The following is a 12207-nucleotide window of genomic DNA, read 5'->3' as shown; positions in this document are numbered from 1 at the left end:
TCGCTGCACCTCATCCATTGCATCCCCCTCAAGTTCAATTGATGCATCCTCTTCCTTTGTGAGTCTTAACTAGCCCCACTTTTCTTCGATAGCTTCCATGAATGTAATACTAAAGAAACTCATCTCTATCCAGAACGGAGACTAAGGTCTCATTTGGATAGTAAGATGAGATGAAATAATTTTATATGAAAGTTGAAAGTTGAATAAAATATTAATAGAATATTATTTTTTAATATTATTATTGTTTTAGGATTTGAAAAAATTAAAATATTTAATTTAAAAATTTGAGAAAGTTGTAATGATAAAATGAAATGAAATGAAATACTTTCGCTATCCAAATAGGGCTTAACTCGCTCACTTAAAACTTTTACACCATCTCTGTTCTCTCGAGAGAGAGAGGCCAGAGAGGAGACTTCAGGCTTTCGTATTAGTTTGTAATTAAGTAAAACAAATTGCTTTGCACCCGACCTTTTACAAGTGCCACTGTTTCATGAAACACGACAACCGGTCAGCGGCTGTCCCATTAGATCTGTCAGATTGTGGCCACATCTAATTGTGCCGAAGACATGCCATCTTATATGTCCAACTTCTTGCAAGCATTGGCTCACTGAAAGGTCACAAACACAATTAATGTCACGATACAAGACTGCTAAAAATGATAAAAATCTCATTGCCGGGTTAATATAGAACATGGCAGGTATGAAAATCAGATCGCAAATATCTCAGAAACTGAATGATAAAAATGGAAGGAACATTAAAGAATGTTCCTTAATCCAAACTGGAATATCTTAATTCGTAATATTAATCAGAATCACAATTGCAGTTCACAGAATCAACAATTTCTACATTGTCTTATTCACATTCACAAACAGTCGAAAGGTATTTCAAGCTGCTCATTGCTCTCAATACACCAAGATTTACCCCTCCTTTACCTTTTTTTTTTTTTTACAGGAATGAGTTCTCTGCTTGTACATGGATTCCATTGCAGCGCTGCAAGTTCTCCACTTAAAACTAAACAACCAAGCAAACCGGCCCTATCTATGTATATTGAAACTGGGAAGTCGTACTTCGCCTTAGCTCTTTTGATGAACAGCAATCTGGTGGATGTCCATGTCCTTCAACATGACTGAACGCCCGCATGAATCACATGGGGCAGTCCTCGACCCACAAATACTTTCATGCTCAGATAATCCTCTTAGTCTGTCCCGAACATCCACAGCAGAATTTCCAGCTTGAACCATGTCTCCGCAAAACCGGCAACTGATTAGGCGGAGAGGGCAAACTGAAGTTTGGTGTTCCACCTGCCAAAATAAGCAAAGAAGAAGAAGATTAGTACAAGTTTATAAAAGTAATTAAGACTGTCAGAAGATGCATATGAGGTCTATGAAGCACATAGAAAGCCACTCCACAGGGTTGCTCACCATCTGTTCTTTCTCAAGGACTATTCCACATGGGCAGTGAAGTGGCTCATGGAACACTTTCATATGCTTCTCCATCTCTCCCTGCTGAAAAGCTTGCCCACATTTGTCACAGTGCACATGGTTCTTGGCCTCCTCAACCCTGAGAACAACTCCACAACCAGCATGGCGACAAACAATGTTGTGTCTGCTGCAATAGGCTTCATGAAGTGCAATAGTCCGACTGGGAATATAATGCTTGCAATTCCTACACTCTACAGTATCCATCTCCATAGGAGATGCGGAAGACACAGCCTGTTGACCCACCTTCAGCTTGTAGTCATCCTGAACACTCGCTGAAATATTGTATTTGCTTGTTCCTTTGAAGCCATATACACCAACACTATAAGTACCTGCCCCCAAGTTCTCATCTTTAGAGCTAAGAATCAAGGTCTTCGAACCGATATCATGGGAAGACCACTCATGCTGGTGCCGAGTTGGGAATATGAGGGGATGCCTGGAAATGTAAAGATCAGTATCTCCACCATCTGTTTCTGCTTCTATCTTTACCTCAATTCTGGCATCTCCTGTAGCAATTCTCCCCAACGTATCATTGTCTATTGAGAACTTGTAGTACATATAATTGCCTTCGCCAATGATTCCAGATTCAGAATTTCCAAGTACTAGTGGGTTGAGGACATGCTGATCTGTTCTCTCAGAAGCTGAATCAGAACCAACAATATCGACTTCAATATCTGTTTCTAGAACAGATATGCTTGATGAGGGTTTTAACTCAAGGACCTGTAGCTTATACGCTAGCTCCCCATAATTGACTGTCAATATGTCACCTTGAGAAAGGGTAGCATGCTGGCGAAGGCTTGTTTCAAGGATAGCCTTGTGATTTGGTAAATCTGAAAAACCTATCCTCTCAGGTTGAAGTTTTGCGTAAGTTCCTTTTGGCAGCCAGACATAACGAACTTCAATCAATGAAGTTTTTTGAGTTTCTCCTGGAAATAAATTGTGCCATACATGAGGAGGAAGTGCAACGGAACCCTCATCTGCAGTGAACTCCAAAACGCCTGAATGGGTATTCCGAAGATTTTCATCATCAGTGGCATGTGTGTCTGAAGAAACCTCCTGATGAACTACTGACAATTGGAAGTACATTGGTCCCTTATCAAAAGCACCTTGATCAGACAATTCAGTGAAGCAGGATGGAGGCAGTTTGATCTTATCTCCAATACCCTGATACGGTACAGCTTCCAATAGCCGGTAAAACATGATTCCTCTTCCAGCAAGTACATTTTCTTGCATTTGTTGATCAGCCTAAAAACAATGTATTCAAAAGGTAACGTTTACTTCTGGATATTAGGCATAATAAGTTTATCTCGTACTACAATATATGTAAAAGGACTGTAAATTTTAGATTTCGTGCAAAGGCCAAGCCTGTAATAAATCATTCCATCATCATCCATGCAGAAGATTGAATTTATCTTTACCGATTAAAGGGAACAAAATATAGTGAAAGAGTAATTTGAAAGAGAAACATATAAAAATCTGGGAGCATGGTCTCAACAAAAAACAATATCAGAAAAGCTTGTTTTGACAATAAGCATACTACCAATAGTAGATACATTACATCTGGAAATTAAAAAAGACTGGCTTAGCATTTAAGATGAAAAGAATGCCTTTTCCATTTGAAGAATGCGTATAAATTCAGTAACTAATGTTTCATCCATTTTGCTTCCTACATAGCAAACGTAATTATAACATTCGCATGTAAAAGAATATACGACAATGAATTCAATTCTAAAGTGCCAGATTTCCTAAGACTTCCTTCCTTTCAACAATAATTCTTGCCAGAAAAAGCTTCGCCTCAAATAAAAGTAAACATTTAGTGGAAAGAAACACTTTCTTCATCCAAACCTAAAAAAAATTCATAATAAATATTCCAAAGCTTCACAAAACACTTCGCCAAAATCAATGGAATCTATTTAAAAAAAAAAACTCTAGGACGCCACTTTGCCAAGAAAGAAACGGAACCTAACTAATAAATTATTAATAAACCAGATGAAAAATGAGTTTTCTGATCCATATAATCAATCTGATTATCATGAAAAATTAATCATAAACCAATTAGAGAATCCAAAAAAAATGGCAAAATAAAAAAAGCTAAAACACACAAAGGGGGTCACGATTTGGTCAGATTAGATGGGTAGGTGAGGAAGAGGGACCTTGAGTTGGGCCTCGGCTGCATCAAGGCGCCTCGATCTCTGAGCAGCTTCAATGGCTTCTCTTTGCCTCTTAGCCTCCTCCTTACCCTTCCTTTCTCTATCCAGTTTCACCTTAGCCTTTTCCTTCCTCTCTTTCTGCTCCTTCTCCAACTTCTCTCTGGCTCTCCTAAGCTCGAAATCCATGGCTCCCTCGCTGTGTCTACAAAACTCTCTATATGAAAAAGAATCTTAAACCACAAGTTTTCTCTCGTTGTTTTGAGGTGGTCTGGTCTGGTCTGCTGTGGAGAGTCGAGACGAGAGGAACTTTTATAAAGAAGTTTCCGTCGGTTTGTTTAGGTTTCGGAGCAGGAGTTCGGGTTGGTTAAGGATTAAAGGAAGCGATTGAAGATTGTTGGTGTTGGGTTAAATTTCTGGAAGGATCTGGGCCTTTAGTTTAGGAACGGGTCAAATTAGGAGTCTTGATTGTGGGGCTCACAAAGCCTAACTGGGTTCTAGACGAGGCCCAAACTCACAAGGCTTTTCTCTTAACAGCCGTGTGACAACCGTGTAACAGCCCCAATTATTTTTCTTTTTTAAAGAACCACAATCCTGTTTTTTATGTATAGGAAATTCTGTATTACGATTTGGTAATACTATATATTATATATATATTTATATTCTATAAGAGAAATTTTATGTAAAAGTGTTACACCACACATCTCCACCTAATTGATTTGTCATTTTTACCCTCTATCTTATTTTAAGAATCATGCAAGTGGTATGCATTTTTCACTAAAAATCTGCCATTTGATGTGCATCTCCAAATTAGTTTATTAGGACTATTACAAAGACTAACGGGAATCCTTCTTATAATCTCATATTCAAAGTTCTAGAAAGCTTCCTTAACTAGTGAAATATTCCATTGTTTTACTTCTGTGTCAATGAGAACTGCAACCTTTTCTTCTTCATGTAATATCCTCATTACACTTTGAATCCTGAAATATCATGTTGGTTGACGAAACCACTTATCTTTCCAAATCTTGACATTTTCTCTTTTCCCAATTCTCCATATGATACATTCTTCAATAAAGTGCATTGTTGCCAGAAAACTTCTCCATACAAATTATGGGCGTCTACCTAATTTATCATGAAGGAATTCAACCTCTAACCTTGCTTAGCCAGCATTGCAATATTGAAATTATCCAAGTCTCTAACCAAGGCCTCCTATTGATTTTTCCTTTCTCATTTGGTTCCATTTTACCTAATGAACCTTCCTTTCATTCTCTTTCTGAACCCACTAGTAATTTTGCATGATTCTATTGATTTAATTTAGCATAGATTTTGGAAGGTTAAAAACTCCTATGCAATAAGTTGGAAGAGCTTGTATGACTGACTTTAGCAAGATTTCCCTTCCATCTTAAGACAAAAACTTCACCTCCCAATTGCTGATTCTGTTTCTCAACTTATCCAGAATATTTTTGAAGGAATTTGATCAAGGTCTACCAACAAGAGCCGATAACCCCTAATGCTTTTCATAGGAAAGAGATGACCTAATTCCTACAATGCTCATAATGATGTCTTTGACTTCTTGCCTTGTGTTCCTGTTGAAGAAAATGGAGGTTTTGTCTTTGTTTAGCTTTGATTTGATGCCTTCTTATAAGTCACCAATAATCCTAGAAATCTGCTCCGCTATAAAGAATTAGCCTAACAAAAGAGTAAACTATTTGCAAAAAATAAGATGTTAATGTGTAGTTGTCCTCGAGCCTTTGGAATTTCTGTGATTTGGCTTGATTTTTTTGCATTGTTGAGGAGATTAATTAAAACTTTAGAACATATAATGAATAGGTAAGGTGATAGGGGATCACCTTGCCTAATACCTCTTGATGGTTTGAAAACTTTTTTAGGGGAGCCATTTATGAGACTGTTTGATAGTACGAGAGTGTTTTGACACACCTCATTATTAGCTCAATCCACCTACTAGTAAAGTTCATTTTTTCCATTATTGCTCTCAAGAAATCCTATGGTATTATATCATATGCCTTGCTCATATCAAGCTTTGACTTTCATTTTTCCATTCATAGATTGCATTGATTCATAGGCCACAATAATATTGTTTGAGATCAATCTTCCAGGAACAAAAACACTTTGTGTGTAGAAATAATCATAAGGAGGATTAGTTTCAATCTATTGGCCTGTACTTTTGCTATGATCTTATTTTTGCTATGATCTTATAGAACACATTGCAAAGACTAATTGATATGAATTCTGAGACTTTGGTGGGAACTTTGATATTCGGGATTAGAGCAACCTCAACCACCACACAGATTTCATAAATTCAGCCGACATCCTTTTCTAAGAGGCGTTCTCCAAAATGGGGATCAATTAAGACAGACTGTGGCCATCCCTTACACCACTGAGGGGGTTTTCTGGCAAGATGGTACAATGACTGGGGTCCATAACGCTACCCGTCACTGTCGGAACAAGAAGGCTCATGATGAACACCATGGCGGACTTCATTGTAGTCAAGGCCCATTCTTCATACAACATCATAATTGGACGGCCGAAGCTAAACAACTTGAAGTTGGTGACCTCAACCTACCACTTGAAGATGAAATTTCCAACAGGGGATAGTGTAGGAGTGGTGTGCGATGAGCAAGTGATGGCAAACGAATGCTACGTGCAAGATTTGCGAGGTAAGGAACACGACGAGCCCAAGTCCAGCTAGCGGAGGGAAGGAAAGCTAGCCTCTCATCTCTTGAGCCACTCCCAGGCAGGCCAAGCCAGAGTCCCGCGAACCATCAACCAAGGCATCCTGATGCGGGTGGAAGTCCTATTTTCATCTTTTTCTTTGCATTTAGTGACCCTCCTATGTAAAGAACCGACAATGAGAATGATAAGAAGTGATACTTCCAAGCATAAGCTTATGTATGTGGATTGAATGACGCAACACTCACCTCAGCGACCAATCGTCACTCAGTGCGGTCGATTTCAGATCTCGCCAGGTTACTTAGGTCGATGCTCCACGCTCGAACCTTGGCAACCAATCACCACTCAATGCAGTTTCAGATTCTGCTTGGTTACTTAGGTCAATACTCCTTACTCGAACCTCGGCAACCAATTGCCACCTAGTACGGTCGATTTCAAATCCTGCCTCGTTACTCAGGCCAATGTTACACGCTCGAACCTCGACGACCAATCGCTACCTAGTGCTGTTGATTTTAGATCCCACCTGGTTACTTATGTTGATGCTCCACACTGTTTATTATATGGTCAGAGCGTTATAGAGTACATAGCCCCAAATATTGGGTGATATAAAAAAAGAAGACGAATAAGAATAAACATCACTCTATACAATCAAGGGCGAGAAGCGAGGTCAAGAAAGACATTGGGCATCAAGTCCCTCCCAAAAGAATTGAGAGAGTTGCGATATTCCTGAGTAGACACGAACCGGGCCAAGTCTAAGGTCTCGAGAGCATCATGGTGGTTCACCTCTAGATGCCCTCTTACCCTTTCCAGCCCTCAAAAGTACCCATGGCTCTAGGCCTGGTCACATAGTCGCTTGGCTGTCGCAAGTTGGGATGTGGCCCTAACAAGTTTCTCATGGTCGGCAGTGAGCTCAGCCTCCATTTTCTTCATCCACTGCTCATGGGACGTTGACTCCTCCTTGAGCTGCAGATGGGAAGCGGACAACTCGATGTACAGATCCTCATCATTCTCCTTATCTATCCAGAGTGCCGTGTTCTATACCTCCAATGCATCTTTCCTTGATTAGAGTTCTTAGAGGTGTGCTTCCAAGTTGCGGTGGACATCTGTAGCTTTTGTCAGTGTGGCAACGTAGTCCAAAAAACGTTGTTGAGCCACCCTCGCCTCTTCCTCTAGGCGGAGTACTCGTGTCTATTCTTGATCCCTCTCTTCTGCAACTGCCCTGACAACGGCCTCAAAGCGGGACACCTCCTGCCTCATCGCCTCCCTGTCTGCACAAATGTCAGACCCCTCTTTGTGAAGGTCCGTAATGATTTGCTATAGGTGCTCGTTCTCAACCTCGATCTCCTCGTAAGCTATCTTGGCACACTTCAATGCGGCATACTCGCTTGCCCAACCTATGCAAGGTCTTGGTTTCATTCTCTACCTCGACTCGTCCGTCCATGACCCAGGTCGCCAAGAATTTGAACCTTTATCAAGGAAAGTAGAAATACTTAGATAGCCAAAATCCATAAGCAAATTTGCATGCTAAATAAAATTGGGAGAAGAGCTTCACCAGGGAAAGGATGCTGTTAAGTTGGTCAACCATCCTCCGTATCACCTCCGCCTAGGCACAATCGGCATCCCCTCCGAAGAAGTGCCATCCTCGCTCTACGGTCCCGTTCCATTGGGAAGACTGAGGGCAGAGGCTCGAGAAGTGTTCGGAGCATGCGTCGTTATGGTTTCTTCTGTCTTGATGTTGCGAGTTGTCCCCCCTCCTGACCACAAGGAAGGACTGTCATCTACGGAGCCAGTTGATCGAGAAGCGTCGTTGAGACTAGTGGTTGAGGAAGAATCCTGCTTGACCGAAGGATTGGTCGAGGACGAAGCAGTTGAGTACCCATCTTCACTCAGCAACACATGATTTTCAAGAGAGAGGTCCTTGGGAGCAAAGGGCTCCGGGTGCGTCCCACCAACAAAAGCCGCGCCCGAGTTGGCGCTAGTGGGACACAGGCCATCATCACCACCATCCTAGGCAGTCCCCACCAGTTGATAAGAAGCACTCATCAGGGCCGACACAACCTCTCGGTTACCAGATCCCAAAGTGGTGTAAGTAGGCCCAGACACCTCCTAATGCTCTTCGACAGCAACGACCCTGGGTAAGCCGAAACCTGATTGACGCAAAGCCTCAAAGAACGTAGCCTCCAGCTCCTCGTCATCTCGGTCATGGCTGGGCATCCCCCTGATCGCCCGAAGGGGTAGTAGGAACATCCTGGAAGAATGGTGGGGTAGGTGTTGCCTCTAGAGGAGAAGATCCAGGCCGCCTCGAGCCACCAACATGCCCTCCAATTCAAAAGATATCGTCTCATCCTCCGGACATAACCTTTTCGCTACACTCCCCGATAGGCCCTTTGGTGGCCAGTTCACCCCCCTAAGGCATCGGGTGCTTCCCCAAGAAGTCGTGACCCACCATGTGAGACCGGTCGAGTGCAACAAGAAATTGGGCAATGTTCTCCTCAGTCAGGAGGATGTTGGTCCCAGCCTTTTCCTTGTGCTCCCAGACCTAGGAGTATATTAGCTGAATGCGGGTCTGCTCAAGCTCGAACAGGTTGAACTTGATCTTTTTATTGTCGAGAATGACCCCTAGTCGAACCGGATAGGGAACTCCTGAGCGGTAACTCCTATCCCTCTCCCTGGCATTGGATTGATGAGCCTTAGGCCCTTAAGCCTAGCAAGTTGGAACTTAGGGCGGGAACGGAAACTACAAATGTTCCCCTTCAACACGCCGACCGCAAGGGTAACAGAAACACTCGAGCATTTAGGTTTGGATATACCTCCTTGACAAATTCCAAGACTATATGCCATGCCACACAGCATGACGTCAGGATCCTCCAAACATTTGGGGTGTACCTGAGCTAGAACCATGTCCCAAAAGTCCAGGATGTCGCGCATTGAGCGGCAAAAAGGGAGCCTCACACCCTGTGAGAACATGTCAGAGTACATAGCCACATTTTTGGAGTTGCCCTCGAGGTCAACGACCCCACTGGTCGATGCTAGAACCTCCAAGGCCATCGATTCTGGGATTTTGTATGAGTTATGCAGAACATTAAGGGTCGTAGGGTTGATGATTATGGACTGCCTGTGTTCGTTGTACGAGAAAGATTCGCAATAGGAAGTGCTCCTAGAGGCCATAGGAAACGGATCTGGGAAGGAATCTGTAAAGGGAGCGTGGGAGCAGAAAGAAAGTACGATGACAAGGGGAGCAAAAATAGGAAAGAGAGCGAAGGCCATTTTAGGGGCATGAAGGGAGAATAAATAAGGGAGGGACGACAGTTAGATCTATCATGCACTATTCGTACATGTAAAACTTTTTTTATTTCTTCCTATTTTATTTTCAGCCCCTTTGATTTGTAAAAACTATTCATGCATGGATGTTTAATTATAATATCCACAGAGACTGAGATTATTGCTTTGTCCGACTATTATGATTCTTGAAATTTTTTATGATAGTTCAAAATTCAGGCACAATATTTCACACCCAAACATGGTGTGTGTGTATATATATACACACATGTACACGTACTTGAAACATATAAGAAATTGTATTATATTTATATTTTGTGTGTATAGGACATAATTATGTCATATTGTATATAGGGAGATATCAAAATGTATGAGAATATTGTAAATCATTAATAGATAGAGAAAATATTTAAAATGAATAAAAAGATTAAGAAATATTATTTAAATGATATAGAAAAAAATAGATAATCCGATATATTTTAGTATATAAAAGTCATTAGGTAAAATATAAAAAATGAATTTTTGTTATATATTATAAATAACAAGATACAAAATCCATTGGGGGTGTTCTAAAATTAGCATCCTGATCATCCGCGTAGGCATCGGCGGCCTGCTTTAACTCAAGTCTTGCCTAATGCATGTCATCCTGTTTTACCCTATATGGGAGGCCGATCATCTTGTGCATTACATCAACATAGTCCGTATACGTAACACATGGTGTCTAACTCAGATTAATTACCAAGTTTAAGTAAAAATTTTCATTCGAGTAATTAATTATTCGATAATATCTAAATACAAATAAAGTAATAATCTCATTCAATTTCAAGATACATAACCGTGCCACAAGTAATACCCTAGCTTAAGCATAGGATTCTCAATTTCTCACATCTTTTGCGCGCATTGATCAGAAAGCCCTTCACGATTTAACAACTCATGAGCATGGGTGCATGCTTCATATATATAACAATATTATGTATGGATAACTTACAAGCATTCAATTCAAACAAGGCATATTTGCTTGCACCAATCAGTTAAAAAGATTAAGATACGATCGTAATATGACGAAGGTATCTTAGAGTTAAAGCTTTGCTTTCACATTGAAACGAGTTGAAAAGAAGAGATCTCTCACCCAAAGTGGAGACCATGAAAGGATGGCAAACAAACCCGTCATGTGCCCAAATACAATTTGCTTTGGTGGTTTAGGACCCAGAACTTTCTTCACCACATGCCTTGCAAATATTGTAGCATCTGTGGCTTTACCTACCTGTGAAGCCCTAGCTCTCTCTTCAATGGCTTCCTTGAAGTCCTTGTAAAGTTTCCAATCATTATGTTTCAAATTCTGCACGTTAGCCCTTCCGAAGTTTGATCTCACAGCCCCGGGCAGTACTAGCACGACATTGACGCCAAATGGCCTTAACTCCACACGCAAGGTGTTTGACATGGCGTGCACCGCTGCCTTGCTAGCACAGTAGGATCCTGCCCATGGAGTTGGTATCTTTCCCACGACGCTCCCAATATTTACAATGCTCCCGCTGCGTCGCAAAGCCATGTGAGGCACGACTTGTTGCACCATTCTCAACTGCCCCAAGGTGTTAATTTCCCAAGTTTTCCTAATCGTATCAAGAGGAAGCTCAGCCAAAGGACCGGTGCTTCCGATTCCAGCATTGTTGATTAGAATGTCGATGCGTCCGCACTTGGATAAAATAGTGTTCACGGCTGAGGCTACACTTTCATCAGATGCGACGTCAAGCTCGAGTGTCTCGATGTTGTCCGATGAGAGGTCTGACATGTCCTGCATGCGTTGGGGTATGTCGGAGCCAAAGACATGGCAATTTTGCTCTGCAAATGCCTTGCAATACTCGTAACCAATGCCACCTTTGGCACAGCCAGTGACTAAAACAACCTTCTTGTCATCCATCATGTGTTCTTCTTCTTGTTTCATAATTCATCCTCACTCTTGCATGCATAATATAAGGTTTAGAAAGGAGCTACGATATCTCCGCCTGCATGTTTCTTGTTTATCGATCTAGGTCTAGTCTGTTTGAATATGCTTCAATGTCCAGAGAATATGCTTCCTTGATGAAGATGGGCCGGCTTAAACTTTGGCTCTTCATCTTTGGAACGGATATACATGTGATGCATGCATATCATGTCTATATATATATATATATATATATAGTAGCTTCAAAACAGCATAAAAAAAAACTCATAATTCCCACGCAATTTTGTCATGTACAGCTAGCAGCGGTACTATTATGTGCCCGGCTTGCCTCCTTATGCAAAAGTCATAGAACATCTTCTGTTAATTAAATTCAATTGCCCATGATCACAAAATTAATTTTTAACCAAACCCACTTTGCGTAGAAAATTTGTTTTTGGCGCGAGAATGCTAAAAGCCTAAAAGCAATGTAAAAAGTCATTGTTTTCCTTACGAGAATTGCTTTACATCAGCCACTATTCATCCCCACATTCTATACCTGACATTTTTTTTATAAGGTATAAGATATGGGACAGTGAATAATGACTGATAAAAAAAATTAATCCTTTCTTATATGCTCCGGAAAGAACTCACTCAAAACATTATGTTTTGACGTATACTCATATATATAAAG

General features: G+C 41.0%; 2 protein-coding genes across 2 annotated transcripts; both read right to left on the bottom strand.

Annotated features, from left to right (window-relative positions):
• Nucleotides 1-730: 730 nt before the first annotated feature.
• LOC108983016 (ubiquitin fusion degradation protein 1) lies at nt 731-4006 on the bottom strand. Its single transcript, XM_018954532.2, has 3 exons — nt 3632-4006; nt 1422-2723; nt 731-1301 (listed from the first exon to the last, which is right to left on the bottom strand). Exons 1-3 carry the CDS (start codon nt 3812-3814, stop codon nt 1074-1076), a joined length of 1713 nt encoding a protein of 570 aa, XP_018810077.2. The 5' UTR covers nt 3815-4006; the 3' UTR covers nt 731-1073.
• A 6667-nt stretch (nt 4007-10673) lies between these two features.
• Nucleotides 10674-11531, bottom strand: LOC108982678 (short-chain dehydrogenase virD-like). The gene has a single exon (XM_035695822.1). The coding sequence runs from the start codon at nt 11514-11516 to the stop codon at nt 10674-10676; it is 843 nt and encodes a 280-aa protein (XP_035551715.1). The 5' UTR covers nt 11517-11531.
• Between the last annotated feature and the right edge of the window lie 676 nt (nt 11532-12207).

The sequence above is a fragment of the Juglans regia genome, chromosome 1 (genome assembly GCF_001411555.2).
Source record: "Juglans regia cultivar Chandler chromosome 1, Walnut 2.0, whole genome shotgun sequence".
Classification (NCBI taxonomy): Eukaryota; Viridiplantae; Streptophyta; class Magnoliopsida; order Fagales; family Juglandaceae; genus Juglans; species Juglans regia.
This window is presented reverse-complemented; position numbering and strand designations above follow the sequence as displayed.